General features: G+C 30.1%; 1 protein-coding gene across 1 annotated transcript in view; it reads right to left on the reverse strand.

Annotated features, from left to right (window-relative positions):
- Nucleotides 1–13,624: 13,624 nt before the first annotated feature.
- Nucleotides 13,625–19,672, reverse strand: part of H2.0 (Homeodomain protein 2.0) — a 29,932-nt gene continuing 23,884 nt past the window's right edge. Inside the window, exons 2-3 of the mRNA XM_065500587.1 lie at nt 14,008–14,573; nt 13,625–13,944 (exon numbers count right to left, since the gene is read on the reverse strand). Of these exons, the coding sequence (XP_065356659.1) occupies nt 13,717–13,944; nt 14,008–14,573 (794 nt within the window). The 3' untranslated portion in view covers nt 13,625–13,716. The remainder of the gene's footprint in view (nt 13,945–14,007; nt 14,574–19,672) is intronic.

Here is a 19,672-nt window from a genome sequence, read left to right on the forward strand (position 1 = left end):
ATATTTTCCATCAGATAAGGTTGATACTATATAGAAAATATTATAATGTCGGATGAAATTCAAATAACTAATGAAAATACTGGTAAGTCTGAGATGGAGTGTTGTTGAAAATAATAAAAATATTGGTCTCCATAATATAGGACCATATTTTTGTTAATGAAGAGAAACTCTAGGAAACATTATATAAAAAATATATGGGGTTATTAAGAATTTCTGCATCACTTTATTATTCCTATTCAACTTTTCTATAACTATTATTAAGACCATGGTAAAATGGTAACTTAATAATGGTCCTGGCAAAGTTTTCACAAATGAATAACAAATTGAGGAGGAATGGAACTCTCTAACACTACCCAGTAGTTCGACAAGAACTCAATACACCCGTAAACTACACTAATTTTCTCTATCGTCTAAACACCTGGTTGACTCTAACATGTAAGTATTGGGTCATTCGTCAAGAATGTACTCGTTGTAATGCAGAGTATTGCATGGTGGAGGCAGTCGTCACTTTACTGGTCCTAAGAAATCTAGAGATGGGGACATTTGACACTTGTTTTTTTGTATTGTACTTCAGAAAGCAGTTATTCAACCTATAATGACAGGTTCGAATACAGAGTAAATTGTCCATTTGCAATCGACAAAATGTAGCTATTGTCCCCAAAAAGTCAATTGACTTCCTCCTAGTACAAGTCTACTAATTATGTGGCTATTCTGAAAGTAGATTAGATTGCTAGTTTCAGACTGCCACCACGAACTGTGGGGTCTAAAAACCCATACACACATAACTACTATTTTTTTCAATGGTGGTAATCACTGTCAATATAAAAGAACTGGTTTGGCATCATTATTTTATGGTTGAAAAAATTTTAGTTTTAGTTGTGTCAACCTTTCACCATCTAAATATTTTATATAGTCATGTGTTATCATACCTTTAAATGTTTTTATTAAATTCATATTTCATATGTTTTAGAACCCACATATGGCCGATGTGGGTATTTTTATACCTACTCCACAAAATCGTCTTGTAGCTTAAGAAAGTTTGTCTAATCACTTGGTTATTTTGTTTACTGATAGAGGACACCTAAGACTACTAGACACATGGAGGGCATGGGGTAATTCCACTCCTCCGTTTTCTAGAGCCGTTTATTTTCGCCCACTAGTTCCCCACCAAGCAATGACCTAATATTACCGAAGAAAATATTTTAAGTTGATCGGTTCTTACTTTATCTATTCCAAAAAAAAGATTTTTGATATCGCTCTCCTAGAATTTTCTAGAATTTTTCTAAAATTGCTCAATTTTTGGGTATTTTTCTACCCATTCGACGTTAATGGATTAATGTTCGACATCCTTGCCTCAACTAAATATTTCAAGATATATCGGAAACCAGTGTTTAAAAAACTAGACTACAAGTAGCAGTAGCAACGAAAAAACACAAGTAGTCTAGTTAAAAAATTAATAAAAACTCGGAGTCAATAATTACTACTACTACTGCTACCTTCACATTTAAAAGTAGCATAGTAATTTATTTTCTATTGCTATCTTAAAAAAGAAAAAGTTTTGATGTAGCAGTCATTAGTTTTTTATTAATTCTGCTACTTTTAAAATTTAGTAGTAATAGAAGTAGCAGTTGAGGTAGTAGAAGAAGCAGCAGTTAAGTAGCAGTTGAAGTAGCAGCTAAGTAGCAGTTGAGGTAGCAATAAAATAAGTCAAAAATAAAAATCTTCAGCCAAAAAATTATATTATGTGTTGTTGTTGTGAATGTATATTTGTGTATGTTGGTCGTGTTGTAAACAAAAGTTCGGCTTTTTTGTTATACACACAGAAAACACGATCTTTCTGTTAGCAACACGAACATCTGAGACGAATAAAATCGAATAATTCTTTCAAACTCTCTCAAAACAAAAACAACACACAGTGTTTAATTCTGTAAATTTTGGTGTTATGACTGAAGATTTTCTTTTTTGACTACTTTTATTGCTACCTTAACTGCTGCATCAACTGCTACTTTACTGCTACCTTAAAAATTAAAACTCGATATAGATTTGTATTTTTATGCTACTACTCCATTTACAATTCATGTTTTATTACTACTGCTCTGTTAAGAGTTTTATATTTTGAAGGTAGCAGTAGTTTTAAAAAAACAAGAAAACGAAAAAAGTCAAATGCTACTGCTACTGCTACCGCTACATACACTTTTTTGAAGCAGTAGTTGTAGCAACAGTTAAAAATTTATTAGTTATCGTAGCTTTTTAAACACTGTCGGAAACTATAATTGAAACTATATTATGTGTGTAATCTCACAATTGCCAAAAACAATTTCATTGATGAATGAGACTGAATTGCAATCTGTTATAACTGCTAGAGATATTTTGATAGGAGTATGGATGGTCCTTGGGAATGTTACTATTTATATAATCCTGGAGTCTTTCATATACGAGAACATTCTTTACACTTAAATCAATTTCAATTCTCAATTTAAAATCGACACTTTTTCTAAAAAAATTAGAATTTTATAGAAATCTGTCTCAATATTTAAAGGAACATTTGCAAGCAAACAAATGGATAACAATTTTGGATCAACTCATTAAGTTTCAACTACATTTCTAATTATAATTAACCTTCCAAAGCACCAGATTTGTATTCCTCACCCATAATGGTTTAATTTATTTGTTTCGTCTTATAAACTCAACGAAAGTGTAACGTAATAATAACTATCTGTGAGTGTACGTAGATAAATTCAGTTTTCAATATTGTTGTATACTCGTCTGTTTATATGTAGATTAGAATTAAAAAGGTTCTGTATATAAATATTCAATGGCGCTGTTGTTTATATTTGTTTTACAATTCCACAATTAATATAGAATTTCGCTGACCACAGCGGTATTTCCTTAATTAGCTAAAGTGTATTGTATCTCTAAACAAAAGCAGTGGCGAAGTTGAGGGTTTATCAATTAATAAAATCTTTAATATCTGTTGGATTTTATTACACAGTAGATAAATTATAAAGGCCTTATTCATAATCAATTTTTAAATTTATCAAAGATTTTTGATATTTTTTTTTTGCAAACCTTTTATAAATTTAAACATATGTATATTTGAAGTGGATTTGAATTTTAAATTAATCATAATTTTTTTTCCAAATTTATAATTTTTTCTTATTAATTTCATTTAAGGCCCTTTTAGTAGAAGAGCCTTAATTTAGAAATCATTTATTAACAATAGTTTATACCATAGAGAAAATATACATAGAGCGGAAACTAGAAAAAAACTCAAACAGAAAAATTACTCAAAATAATCACACAAAAGAGTGTTGCTTTTGTTTTTACATAGGTTTTTGACAACTGAGTTAGGTCTTTGTCATGAGAGCTTCCACTCTATGTATATTTCCCTATTGTTTATACTATTAGAATTCTGGAAATGTTTTTCTTAAAGTTGAATTTGTGATTTTAAACTGTTTCGTTTACTCTAAACGGATAGTTTTTAATATTTATCTTTATTGTTAAAAGTAGTAGAGCAGAATTTGTACACAACGAATCCAAATATCCAAAAATATTTAGTTTTCCGTGTTGTTATATACCAATTTTCTCCGTGATTAATAATACCTGTACACCAGCTCACCACTGTTATAAATGCTAAAATACATATTCATACCCATTGAACAGAAACGTGCTTTAATGGAAAAAAATATGATGCAAATGTTACGATAAGAGCGCATGTAAAATTGTAATCAGTTGTTGAGCAAAAATTTACAAATACATAATTTTGAATATAACGTTAACTAGAAAAATTAATATGTGAAATGAACACAGGGTGGTGTTTTAACAGAAAACCACATATCCGCTACTGAACAACAGATGGCGCTACTGCCAAATCATACATACACTGTTAATTCTACTGTGGTGCTAGCTAAACTATTGAAGTACATATGTAATTTTGAAGGTGATTTTTGCCTACCATAGCACAATGCACATTGGTCTGGCGAGCCACATTTGTTTGCCAAAACTTAAATATTCACTTATATACATAATTTCAAATAAAAGACACAACAAAAAACATATATTCTATGAAGTTTTTAATAATTTAATTTTTTCTTGTTTTTTACTTCCATTCTGTCAAACTCTGAGTAAATCACAATTTTTGAAGCAAAACTTTCCTGAAACAAAAATTGTTTCCTTAAAAATAAGCAATAACTAGCAGAAAGTTATTGATGATTAGCAGGGAAACCAAAATATGCAAATGCATGTTTTTTCTGGTGAGTCTAATGAGCACATATAAGATAAGATAAGATATTTACACGTTTCATAACTATTTAAGAATTTTGGCATCGATTTGTTAGTGCATATTTTTGCATATTTTACCCTTAAATGCATATTTTTGCATATATTTGTTTTAAGGGCATATTTATGTCATATTTTTGCGTTTTTAGAGCATATTTTACTGTTTAATAGCATATTTTGACTTTATCAAAAACAAATTTTGTCTTACTTATTTTTCGCTGTTGTGTTACAGGTTTTTACTTCCTTTGTTTAAAATTCAAAATTGAAAAATAGATTGCGTTTTTTTAATATAAAGTAAGCACTATCATCATCATAATATTAATAGGCAAGTCGATTTCTTTAGACCCCTTTTACTCTCACATTATACATTTAATTTGGGCAAGAAATATACCATTTTAAAGGGATTTATTCACAGAAGTGCAGAACATATATTTTATTGAAATTGATTCAGTTTTTTAGGAGTTATAAGCGTTTAATGATGTTACTATGCAAAACGTGCAAAAACGTGTACATGTGAACCTTAAGCTAAAAAGTAAACAAAGCATTGCGTATTTGTTCAATTTGTTGTTGTAAATAAATAAGAGAAACAATTAAACAGTATTGATTTCGCTCTGTTTTAAGTGACAAACAAAGAAGAAGAATTTAGTAATTTAAATTCGCTTTAATAAATATGTTTTGAAGGTTTTTTTTATTTTCTAACTCCTATATGCATAAACAAATTTTGTTTTATAAACCTTTGATAAATTTAAAAAACTGTTTATGCATAAATAAAAAAGTAAATATATAATTGTAGATAAGTAAATAGTTATTTTATAATTGTGACGATTTTCAACGGTTTATCACTGCAAGAAGTTTAATGAAAAATGGGACGGGTCGGAAAAAATGGTGAGTCGCCTCCCATACAAAGTAAATAGTTATTTCTAAATTTTGTGAAACATAATTGCAAGATTCTTCAAACTTAGTCTAAATGGCTCTTTTATAAATTTTCATAGTTTCGCTGAAATTGTTCGGGATTGGAATAGTGGGCGTTGCACACCCTATACAAAGTATATAATTAATTTCGAATATCTGTAGAACTATAATTGTAAAAGTGTTTAAACTTTTAGCGAATTAATTTCTTATTACTGTGCGGAGTTTAGCTGAATATAGACGGAATTAGATTAGAGGGCATAGGACCCAAAATGGGAGAGGTCGGAAAAGGATGTGAGTCACCTACCATTTTACACAGATTGGCTGAAAATGGTCGGGATTGCATTAGTGGTTATGGCGCAAAGTAAATAATTAATTTTGAATATATAGAGAACTATAATTCTAAAAGAATTTAAACACTGTATCAATCAATTTATTACCATTCTAAGGAGGTTAGCTAAAAACGAATTTATTCCTGATCCCTGTTCGAAGTTTAGCTAAGCGTGATCGGCTTAGTAGGAATGACCCCTCCCTTATAAAGGAAAGTTAAAGTAAAGCTTGATATTTACATAAAAGGTTTAAAAATGGGTGGGATCAGAGCAGTGGAGTGGTATCTCCCATACAAAATTAGTTAGTTATTTTCGACTATCAAGTGAACTGTAATTGAGAGATTTTCAAATTTTGTATGTGTTATTTTCGTATTTCCATTCATATTTTTTTAATTTTACTAGGGTAGGGATAGCGAAGTGCACCGGGTTATGCTAGTTTTAATAATAGCGCCATCTAAAATCAAATTTTAGTTCTAATTCAAACTTAACCGTTCTAAGTGTTAAAGAAATATTGTCTTTTCAATTTGCTCCTATAACATCAGTTGATGTGGAAAGAACATTTTCTATGTATAAAAATGTTTTCAGATCTAATAGACAACGATTTTTATTTGAAAATTTAAGTCAATATTTTGTAATTTATTGCAATAATAACCTTAATTGAAGAAGTTACTTTATATTTATATAAAATATCATCAAAAAATACCTCTCGAGGCGTTTTCATAGCTTATTGTTTTAATGTTGTATTTATTTTTTGTTATACTTGTTTTAGTTCATGTTATTTTTGTTTATTTTGTGTTACTTTACTTTTACAGAAAGGAATTGTATTGATTTTTTTAAATAAAAGTATGTTTTTGGGTTAAAAATGATGTAAAAGTTTGTTTTTTTAAGAGCATATTTTTAAAATTTAAGAGCATATTTTAAAGTTTTTACTGCATATTTAAAGCGCTTAAAACGCTTTTTTAGATCATATTTCCGGTTTCCCTGATGATTAGTAAGCACCAAATATCACTGTAATTTTGTTTTTATACCCTACACCACCATAGTGGTGAGGGTATATTGGGTTAGTGCTGATGTTTGTAATGTACTAAAATATTGTCCCAGCACCAACCTTAAAGTATACCAATCTGCTCAGAATCACTTTCTGAGCGATGTCCGTCCGTCTGTCCGTCCATGTAAACCTTGTAATCAAACTACAGGTCGCAATTTCAAAGATAATTCGACGAAATTTCGTCGAAGCATATTGAATTTGATTAGAATCGTTCCATTATTTCTCCTAGCCCCCATACGATTTTTGTTGATTGAGTTAAATGTTTTTTATCTTGCTAGATCCTGCTCTCTAAGTTATTGGCGGTAGTAAGAAAAAGTATTATGTAACAAATAAAATAAAATTCAACTGTCAGTTGAATATTTGTACATTTGATAAGTAAAACAAGTAAGAGTACTATATTCGGCCGTGCCGAATCTTAAATACCCTCCACCTAAATATGATGGTATAACAACTGAAATAATATAACAATTGTTAGAAAGACTAGTTTACGCCGAAGATATTTTATTTCAATTGTACAAAAAATTTTATCTAATTCAGTAGTTTGTAATAGAAATTCCTATTAGAACGTATGAAATTTAACATTTTATATACTTAATAATTAGTTAATACGTTTGGATCAACATTTTTCCTTTTTAACTTCAAGTGAAAAAAACAGAGTATAAAAAAGGGTATACAAATATATTTAGACAAATTTATAATCATTTATTGGACCTATCATCGTAAAAATTGAATTTGTTTCGAATTTCAACCTGATAACTATATTTTATGAGGTTTTAGTGATTTTCGGCAGTGGAACTTATATGGGAGCTATGGTTAAATATGGACCGATATTCACAATATCCAGTATTACGATTGCTGGTTACATATTACTGATCTGTGCGTAATTTCATTTTGATATCGATTTGTTTTAAATATTTATTAAGGTTAATATCTTTTTCGGAAATGGGCCTTATAGGGGAGCTATGACCAATTATCGGCCAATCTGCGTAAAATTTGGTACAGTGATGTCTGTGTATATGAGTATTAGTTTTGTAGAATTTTAGCATGATAAAGATATTTATAAGAGATTTATGAGTACTTAACTGATTTTCGGAAGTGGACCTTATATGGGAGCTATGGTCAAATATGGACCGATATTCACAAAATCTTGTAATATAATTTCTAAGTATAAATTATGGGTCTGTGTAAAATCTTATTTTGATATTGATATTTTTTAGATATTTATTTAGGTTAATGTGTTTTTCGGAAGTGGTCCTTATATGGGAGCTATAACCAATTGTCGGCTAATCTTCATAGAATTAGGTACAGCGATTGTTGTGTATATGGGGACTATTTATGACGAATTTCAACTTAATAGCGATTTTTATAAGACATTTATGCTTATTTAAGTGATTTTCGGAAATGAACTTTATATGGGGGCTACGGTCAAATATGGGCCACAAAAAATTTGGTGTTGTAATTTTTTAAAGCACGAAACTTCATTTTCCTGAATTTTGTGTGGATACTGCAATTTTGTGGGCATTTACAGACCATGGAACCAAATTTCGGGAAGAAATTTGTATGGGGCCTAGGAGAAATCATGCACCGATTCTTATAATTTTCGCCAGAGTTAGTCCCTTTAACGTAAAAATAACGTGTGTAAAATTTTATGGTATTATCTGCAATATATTTGCACAAATAATGAAAACTATATTAAAATTATTAAGTTTTTTTATAGGTTGTCTCACATTTAGGTTCATAACTCTGGTTCCACTTAAACGATTTGGCTGATTTTCAATACCAAACTGCTTAGGAGAACAATAAACATTTTTTTTGCAAGTCTACCAATTTTGTTTGCATATTTTGGACGTGAGCGTGTTTTACACAGACAGACGGACATGGCTCAATCGACTTAGAATTTCATAAGCATCAATAATATATATACTTTGTTGGGTCTCAGATGAATATTTCTCAATGTTACACACGGAATGACAAACTTATATATACCCTCATTCACCACTTATGGTGGTGGAGGGTATAATATAAAAAAAAACATTTAAATCTAGTGCATGAATTTTGAAATAAAACATTATAGTCTAGTTTCTTGAATTGGAGAATGTTTTTAAAAGATATTTGATAGCATCTGATCCTCAAATTTCCACTTGTCTAAAAATTAGCTATGAAACCACTCAAATCTAAAGACTGTATTTGCTAGCATCATGTAGTAAATAATCAAAGAAAATATGAACAACATGTTGACAATTCTTCAACCTCTGAGACAAAAATGATCTACTCAAGAATTCTTCTATAAGTCTGGTGGGTTATCTGTCCATGTAAACATTATGGTATTAAGGCTTTATCCTAAAGCTAAATTTCAGCATACTTATAATACTAATATAAAACAAGTAAAAGTCTTATATTCGGCTATGGCGAATCTTTTATACCCACCATGAATATGTAGTTTTGGTCTTCTTGGGGACTTGAATCAGTATTTATGAATGAATGAAATTTATGTTAATATCATTATATACAAATTACACTAGTTTACAAGGTTTTTGCTCATGAATTGAAACATATGGGGATGTATGTATTTAGGTCTTCCAACTTCGGAAAAAATATTTTAAAAAATCCTGGACGTCAAACTTTTGAGATATTTCTTAAAAACTAAACATATAAAAATGTACATTAAATTAGGACAAAAAAATTAAAAGTGAAGTGTTTTAGTCTTTTTTTTATAATTATTTTCATTTGTCTCCCTCACGACACTCCAACAGTAGTCTCCTAGCATATTCTGGTTCCAAAAACCTTGATAATTAACATCGAAAAACTTCATATCTTGATGGGAATGCTCTACATGTTCGTCACTCAGTGTCCGAGGTTTTCCGGGAAAAAATCCACATGAGAATGTAAATAGTGAATTTTGAGGGACATATTTACGCCCATCAGTTCAAAATTATGTAATAAATTCGCAACAATATCTCTGTAATTTTGACTTTTATTATTCCCCAAATATTCTTGAACAACAGGTTTAAAAGAATTCCATGCTGCTTTTTCAACATCGGTTAATAGACACTCAAATTTGGTATCACCCAAAATTTTTCTTATTTGAGGACCCACAAATATCCCTTCTTTTAATTTAGCCAAAGAAAGACTCGGGAACACACTGCATAAATATTGAAATGCTGGTTTTGTCTTATCTAAAGCTTTTACGAAATTTTTTAAAGTAAATAAGCATTTTGCAGTGTTTGTGTTATAGGAAAACCTCGATTTGACTGAATAATTTTTCCGAAAATAAAACAAAAATGGTCTGGGTTTATTTTACATTTTCTATAAGATATTTTAAAATAATTTTTACTTTAGAGTTTTGTACTTAATAGCGATTTATTAACGTTTATCTACAGGAAAGATGTCCTTTTAAACAGTATTTATTTTTTTCTCGTTAATTTTTGTTGGAATTTGTCAAAATAATACAACTCTGAAAGTATCTTGTAGCTTCTCCAGAGTGTTGAGTACCCAAAAACGATGTAAATACTTAAATACCACAATTAGGTACACTACAGTATGCATTAGTAGTAATCAGGGCAGGTGAAAAATAAAAACCCATATATCTCAAAATTTTGACGTATAGGTGGGAAACAAAAAATGTTCAATTAACTAGCGTCCGTAGCTCTTCTCAAAAATATAAGTTTCATTCCATGAGCAAACAAAAATGTTTGATTTGTAAACTAGTGTTATTTTTTGACAATAAAATATTTTCTGATATAGAGGTTATATTATTATGGACTGGTCCTCACAAGAGTTGGTAGAAAGATTAATTTTCATATACAACTTGTTTATTCAATTTTATCACTATATTAATTATTATAAGACAATTATGAATGTTAAAGTCATTTTCTGAAGGGGACCATGTATGGGGACTAGGGACAAATAGCCCGGTTTCCGAAATACTTTATATATATTTTAATTCAATGCATTAGTTTTTGCTTTTTTATATTTCTACTTAGTATATTAACGAAATAAATAGTTTTTATTGTTGAACTTGATGTTTTTTGACATTTAATTAAAATCCGGAAAAATCCCGGGATCCCGAAAAATCCCGGGGTCCCGAAAAATCCCGGGATCCCGGGATTTACATTTCTAAAATCCCGAATCCCGGGATTTGTAAAACCCAGTCCCGTTTGGCATACCTACTAATGATATATTATCATTTAAATAAATGATTACATTTCAAAGAGGTACATTTATAGTATGTATGTACATTAGAGTGTCCCTTAGAATTAAATTTTTGGAAATGTTGAGACGGTACCCCCTGAAAACTTGTGTAATGACATAAGATACCAAATTTTTAGCTTGTTCTAAGAAGGGCAACCCGTGCCGACTTAGCGATTTAGTTTTGAGGTGCATTTACAAGTGGAAAAAATGTATTTTTTTCAGTTTTTGTAAAAATTTTCCCATTAAATAATTACTTTTGCAATTTAATTTAAAAGAATCGAAATGTGTACGTAATTGTCGTTCTAATAAGATATAAAAGACAAAAATTGGTTAAAAAATGTTAAAGTTATTAAAAAATCGCCAGGCCATTAACGTGTCTCAGGCCACTAGAACATGAAATGTAGGAACAAAATTAACATATTTTGAGAAATATTACAATAAGAGCTAATTTTTACTTAGAATATATCCATATTTACATGTATATGCGTTTTTGTCTTCGTAGGATACCGCTAACCTATTCCCAGGTATGACCAAAAAAAATTATTTTTTTTAACGGCAGTTTCAAAACTCCATTTTAAAATTTTTAAAAATTTTGTTAAACAAATTTCAGAATTTTTTGATCATCACATGGGGATTTATTGACAACATAATAGGGAATAAAAATATGAAAAAATATGACAATAACTCCTATAGTTTTTCAGTACCAGCGAGTTAAATTTTGAGATTGTCGAGAAAAACTAATATTTTGGCCATATTTTGGAGAATGAGCCGAATTTCTTTACTGTTATGATTTTTAAGCAAAAGCTATTCAGAATATTATATTCCCGGTAACTTTAAATATAATTTGAAAGTTTTACTAAAATCGGGAAACGTTAACCCTTAAATCGTGAAGGTCAAAGTTCAAATTTTTCAATATTTAAAATTTTTCATTGAAAGATAGCGAAATCTTTTATATTGTTGGGCCGATTTTGATGAAACTTAAAAAAAATATAACATGATGTCTAGTATTTATAATAATAGCACAAAAATTAAGCCTTAATAGCACTTGGGGTTAAAAAGACACTCAACTTTTAAAATCACGAAAAACACATTCAATAACTTTAATGTTTTTCAGAGTTAAATAAATTCAATCATTCAAGTTAAAATCAATTTTATTATTCAAAAATCCTCAATAAAATATTAATTACGTTATTAAAGCAAAAATCAGGTATAAATACAATATTTTGCCGTTTGAAAAATGTATGGTCAAAATTGAAGAAAATTGTGAACATTTTTCAAAATGGATTCGTTATACTATTTTCTAATACACAACACAATATTTTAAAGTTTGTTTCCTATAAACATAAAATTTTCATCAGCACTATTGAAATTGACTATTTTTTTATGGTTTTAGAAGTTTGGGGTCATTTTAATCCCAAGTGCTGTTGTTTTTGTAAATACTAGACTTTGTGTTACATTTTTCTTAAGTTTCATCAAAATCGGCCCAAAAATATATAACATTTCGCTATCTTTCAATGAGAAATTTGAAATATTGAAAAATTTGAACTTTGACCTTCACGATTTAATATTTCTCAAAATATGTTAATTTTGTTCCTACATTTCATGTTCTAGTGGCCTGAGACACGTTAATGGCCTGGCGATTTTTTAATAACTTTATCATTTTTTAACCAATTTTTGTCTTATATATCTTATTAGAATGACAATTACGTACACATTTCGATTCTTTTAAATTAAATTGCAAAAGTAATTATTTAATGGGAAAATTTTTACAAAAACTGAAAAAAATGCATTTTTTCCCCTTGTAAATGCACCTCAAAACTAAATCGCTAAGTCGGCACGGGTTGCCCTTCTTAGAACAAGCTAAACATTTTTTTGGTGGTATTTTATGTCATTACACAAGTTTTCAATTCTACAAGACAAGAAAATAACAATTGGGGAATTCAAATGGTCTGCTATTTGGTCGTATTTTCATAATGTCGTAAAATATTGTTTTAGTTTAAACAAATTCTTGTTGTGCTGCAAACAAAAATAGTGTTATTTTATGACAAACCCATAAACATAGTTCAAAAAGTCTTATTAGTTTATAACTATTTTGTTTGAAACCCAACAAAACTTTATTTAAACTAAAAAAATATTTTACGACATTACAAACTGATGTCCGGATTATCAAGGTTTTACTGTATCTGAAAAATAATTTGGTCTTTATGTTCGATTCAGAGGGTACTATATTTTAAAATAATAATAAGTTCTTTCGAAACATTGTTTTCCAAAATATCGAGGAAATAAGAGAATATCGTACGTGACATAAAACGGAAGTCATTTTGAAGTACATACATGTAGAAATATGCGAAAATTTTCGAATCGTGAATGGAAAATTTACATTCGGTATATGTAATAAGCTTAAATACTTACACATAGTAATATTTTAATGTTTTCTTCTATTCATATCATCTTGAAAAAAAGTTTCAAGGATTTTTGGGTTTTCGGTCGTGGTAGTCATTCCCGTGGAATTGCCCATATATAATTAGTCGAGGGCGTCAGTATGCATGTATGTTTCGTACTGTAATCGAAAACTGCCATATGTCTTGGACCAAAAGTCCCAGAATAGTCGAACCATTAATCCCTGTTAATATTGCGACATGCCCATTGTAGTAGGATAGTTTCCCTCCCTAATTTGTTGTCCCCGTGAGAACCAACCGGTACTTCTAATAAATCGGATCATATTTATTAGTGAAATATCTCTGAGACAGTCCAGATCATAGTCTTAATAACCTACAATTATTTAATTATTTTATTATAATATTTTGTTAGAAATATTGTATAATTTCCGCTTATATATTTTACACATGATTTTATTACAAAATATTTCAAATATTCCATTATTAGGCTAAAAATTAAAAACAAAGAAATAAATAAATAAAATCTATAACTATTCATATATCAGTTTTAAAATAAAGTCTACTATTCTACAACATCAATTTCATCATCATCCTCCTCAACATCACTCATCTCTAGGCTGGAGGAACCATCTGAAGAGTAGCCGGGTAAGTCATTGCCAACGCCATTGTCCACATTTGATTTTAAGTTATCGGCTGAAGCAGTTTCACCAGGTTGTTTCTCTTGGCCACTTTTTAGATTCTCACGAGTGTGACGCCATTTCATGCGACGATTTTGAAACCACACTTTAACCTAGAATGAAGAAAATAATAAACTTAATAGTTTATATTAAAATTCTATTAATTTATTACTTACCTGGGCATCAGTTAGATTCAGGCGGGCCGCTAATTTGCGCCTATCCGGTTTGGTAATGTATTTTTGCTGTTGAAACTGTATTTCCAAACCTTTACGCTGCAAATTACTAAACACTGCCCGGGACCAGGAACGTTTGCGTTTACCACTGCTTATATTTGCATGGGAATTCCCCGAATTGCTATTTGTGGTAGCCGTATTTCCTGTGGAAGATGCTGTTGTATTGTTATTGAAATTCATGTGAGTTTCATTGGAATTCGTGGCTGACAAATGATGATGTCTTAGCGAGGATATGCATTGCATGTTTGGTCTTACTACCGGAATGTCAAAATTCACTTTCGTATTGAATCTATTCGCTGCAGCTGCTGTGGAAAAATTCTGCAGTCCCATTTGTTGGACATTCATTTGTAGAGGCTTTAGACCACAGAGCGGATTCATCAGGGAAGACAAGGTGAAGTTTGGTTGGGCGGGTAAATGTTGCGATAATTGTTTTTGTTGCTGCATGTGAGCATGATGAAATCGTATGAGAGATGTTTGCGGCAGGGAGGAAAAGTGCGAGAGGGAGGGAACTGAAAGAGAAAATTAAAGTGTTTTATTAGGAATTAGCCGAAAATAATTCATTAACGCCAGAACAATTAAACATTTAAACTTCTTGGAAAATATGTATCTATAAAACAATCATTATTTAAATAAACAAAATTTAAGAAAAATTAGTTCACGCAATAAATCACAATTAATTTAAAATGATCCATCTAAAACATCATTAAAGCAAATTATTACCAATATACGAGATACCAGAATAAACAAACAGCAACAATATTGAAATAAAATCTCAATAAACTTAAATCAAACCAAATTATACAGCAACTACAACACTTTAACTAAAAAATCAATGTGTTTATTTTGTTTAAACAAATAAAAAATTAATGAAATTATTTTAAAGTGGAACAAGTAAACGTGTAGAGTACAGGAGAAGAGAACAAAAACAAATAATCGATTAGTTGGAGTAATTAATTGATCCGATTGATAAAATAGCAGCAACAACATCAACAATAACAATACTCATGAATAATCATCAATATTAAACAACCAAAAACAACAAAAACAATTGAAAGAGAGCTGAAATATACAATCACAACGATCAAACACAACAAGATCATCGCCAACACCACCACCAACAATCATTGATAGATGAGGCGCCTCATTGGCACTGATAAAGTCAGCGCCACTCAACTCATTTGTAATAATAACAAATCTTGATTTTATGATAATCATCATTATACAAATACAGATCATTATCATTAAAATAATGATCATTATGATGTTATCACCAGCAAGGGAGCAAAATACCTTACAATACTGTTGTATTGAGGCAACAAACATTAATAACAAAAACAGTTAAAGCCAACCGGCTAAACGAACGACCTACGAACCACCTAGAAGATCTTTATCTGCGGCAGTTAAATTAAAAATGCATTTTTGTTATTTGTTGGGTTTACAAATTTGATTAAAAATTGCTCATGTTGTGTGAGTGTGTCTGTTTAGGCACCTGTGGTGTTGAACAAATATTTCTACAAATTATTTAAAAAAAAAATCAATAACAATTTATAAAAATTAATATACATATGTATTTAAAACGGTTTTATAAAGGTATGATCATTTAACTAAACATAATGATATTTAATGATTGGGTATGAGAAAGTATGATTGCAGTTTAATATTTGAATTACAAGAACGTGCTATAAAGAGTATCGTGGTATAAACGTATTCTACTACTTATTCCTTAAATATAGGGTAACTACAATCTTGATAGTGACAACCAGGACTTATTAAATGCCTTATTTTGCAGATACAAGGACAGTCAGCCGCCCGTGGTATGAGAATAAAAAAAGATGGAAATAAATCTGTAACTTCTAAACCCTTACGCCGATTTGAATGAAATGTCACATGCGCAAAGAGAAAGTGTAGTTGAGTTTAAGTTTTGAACTTGAACCTCATGAACCCACCAGGAGCGGGACCAGGAGTTCCCAAAGTAGGACACCTCGTGTATGTTCAATTTTAAATTTTAAAATTATCCTATTTCTTCGTCGAGCACTACATAAAACCTCGTCGTAGCTATCAATTATCTCTTATGGCTTAGGAGATATTCGCATTTGAAAATTTAATTTTCAACATTTTTACCCACCCTACTCCAGTTTTTTGGTGACCGCGCTTCCAAATATTCCACGATTTTATCCATTTTTCTTTTATAGGCTTAACAATAGATCTATATATCAAATAAGGCGATTTTTCGCAATTTTTTTGGGAAAAAAGTACTTTTATTCTTTTTAAGTTATCTAAAAAATTTCTAGGAGGATGTATAATGAATTTGTACCTTTTGAAAAGCTAACATTACGCCAAATATTTTAAATGAAAAAAACATTTATAATTCTTTATACCGACGGGATCAGGTCCATTAAAAAATGCCTATTTTTTATGTAAAATTCAACTTTAGCGCAAAAATTCTCAAATCGCATACCCGATATCAAAATATAGTAACCTATTTCAGATGGCCCAATAAGTTCTTAATTATTTTGTAAAGGGTTCCGATAACCCCGCTCCTGGTATGGATATTATAGCCAAAAAACGAAAAAATTCCATTTTTGGGATTTTTCAAGATTTTTTTGGGAATTGCGGTATACTTGATAACAAATTTCAAAATTTGTTTTTATTTTTCCATTATAAATGGAAAAATCTACATAACTGTGAAATTTTATTAAAAAATATTCATAAATAAAAATTTTATTTCAATTTGAAAAATTTGTATCTGTGCTAAATTCAATAAAAAGTATTTTTTGTCATATTTTTCAAAAAAGTATTCCATGAATTTTTTAATTGTCAAAAGTTATATACATTTTTGAAAAGTAGACAAAATCCTCTATCCATTGATATATAACATGTCTACAAAATATAACATGTAGACAAAATCCTCTATCCATTGATATATAACATGTCTACCTTATGTTTTTTACGTGTCAAATAAATTAGGGAAAACTAAACAACTCGCTGAGAATCATTAAAAAAGAATATACGTGGATATCGATAGACGAAATAATAAATGAGAAAGGAAGAAATATACGAATTGTAACGGTATTTTGAGCCCCAATGATAAAACTTGAACAAAAAGTTTTTTTTAATTGCCGCAGTCTTAAATAGAACTAATCATTCCACTATTGTAAGGCTCTTTTATAATTATATTTAAATTTTAGAAGCCGAATTCAGGTGTTAATCTAGATAAATTTTTTTATCAAAAAATTACACGCTATTCACAGAGTTTTAGAAACAAAAAACTCTGTGAATAGTCAAGCGCAGTGCTTCAGCGGCATTTTTTTTCAAATTGAAGAAGCAAAGCAAAACTTCCGGCATATGACGCTTTGTTGGCACAAAAATTCGACATTTTCGAAGTAAAAAAACTGCACCATCTATTGTAAATCCCGCATTTTTTAGACATACACCCAATATATAAAAAACTATTTTTTTAGATAAATTTGTATCTTCTGCTGGTTTTAAGTAAATGGTATTATAAAAAGACAACGGATGAGAGTAATTGCGAAATTTCAAATAAATGTTTGTCAATGTCCTTCTAGAACGTCTTTAGCGAGAACCTCTTTTTAGAGAGTGGAATGATCATCGGATCTCATTCTTTTAGAAGGACTAGAAAATGAATCCTTAGCATGCCCTGTAAAACCTAGGCTATAGATTTATCTTAAATCTACGTTACATACCAGGTAATCTAGTGTGAAGTCAATTGTCACTTAAATGTTGAGAAAATTCATCATAACTTCTGAATTTTGCACATCATATCATTAAGAAATCAACTTTTCCCCCCAACTAATGTATAAATACAAAAACATCAATCAATTTGTTCTCTCTTATTTGAAAGATCTCCGTTATTGATTTTGTTTCTGTGAAGTAGGTATGAAAGTGTGTGTTGTTGTTATTGGAAAATAACGTTATTGTGTTGACCCAGCAATTCTGACTGACTGTCCCGAACTAGTGATTTTACCCATCAATTAGGGTGACCACTAGTGACATATATAGATACATGACTAGTTATGTTAGCACATGTTAAGCAGCAATTCTACATAGATTACCAGAGACTGTCGTATAGCTGGTCCAAAGTAGTCAACGCCTGGGATTCACATACTGGTATCAAAGAGTTTATAATGTTATTTATTATTCAAGTTAATACAAATTATTAAATTGGTGCTGAGACACCATTAGTTGTAATGTTTTTAATTTCATTTCCTACTTGTAGTTTAGGGTCTACCTTCATTTTTCAATATTGGCTGTCATAAGATCATTCGTGTCTTGGTGAGAAACGCCGAGTGTTCTAAACCTGATTTATCGTCTGTTAAAGGCCTCTACTGTACTCAGAAGACTTACCATCTCCTATGAGATGCCGGAAACAGAGATGGTGGAAGATTTTTCGGATGAACATGATGTTAACGACGCCTTTAAGTTAAGTGATTTTATAAGAGACCTCTTGACCTTTCGAAAGATAGATCTGAGCTGCTAGCAACTAGACTCAATGAAGAAAATCTCTTAACTTAAGGTATGAAAGTCTCATTTTATCGCTATCGCGAAAAAGAACTCTGCCGTTTTTGTGATCAGAAAATTATGTAGTAGTTTGTGGCCTTTTAACGAAAATGGGACCCTCAAGCTACATGGCTCATAAATGGAGCTGTGTCTATTACTCATTCTACGAAATTAAGGGAGGAGTATCAAAAAGTAGATCTTGTTTTAAAAAACTTAAGTACTCCGATTAACATAAGGATAGGTCAACAATGTGGGTACACTAAATATCTATGTTTCATCAGGTTATGGCAGCAGAGCAAAACTGAACATTGGAGCAAGAAAAACTGGTCTTTGAGAGAAAACATGAGAGTTGGAAAACAAAATATTATAAACCTGCCTTTGGTTTCCAGAGTTAATATCCTTTTAATCCATTATACGTCAAATTGGGACTTAAAAAACAGTGGCAGAAGGCATTATATAAAACTGGTCCATGTCTTGTCATTCTTTCAAGAAGATTACTTGGCGTAAGTAAAAAAACTAGTCCCTAAATTATAATTTAAAATTTTTTACAAAGTCACTTTTAAGGGACAGTTATGTGTAAAATGACTTTGTTAGATAATATTAGTGGTGAGTTAAGAAGCTAGTCCTTAAATATAAATATAATTAGACTTTTGAATTCACCACATATTGATCTATCAAGGGACAGTAACATGATAATATAATGGCTTATTCCTAAAGAGGAATGAACATAAAAACAAGTAAGAGTACTATATTCGGCCGTGCCGAATCTTAAATACCCTCCATTTAAATATGATGATATAACAATAGAAATAATATAACAATTGGCAGAAGATATTTTATTTCAAATGTAAAAAAAAATTATATATTTAATTCAGTAATTTATAATCGAAATATATTCAGATTCTTACCATTTTCAACAGAGTTTGTCATTTATTCCTATTATAGAGTATGAAATTTAACATTTTATATACTTAATAATTGGTTAACATTACGCGTATGGCTCAACATTTTTCCTTATTAGCCTCAAGTGAAGAAACAGAGTATAATGGGTCTCAGATGAATATTTCTCAATGTTACACACGGAATGACA

Source organism: Calliphora vicina, chromosome 2 (assembly GCF_958450345.1).
Source record: "Calliphora vicina chromosome 2, idCalVici1.1, whole genome shotgun sequence".
Lineage (NCBI taxonomy): Eukaryota > Metazoa > Arthropoda > Insecta > Diptera > Calliphoridae > Calliphora > Calliphora vicina.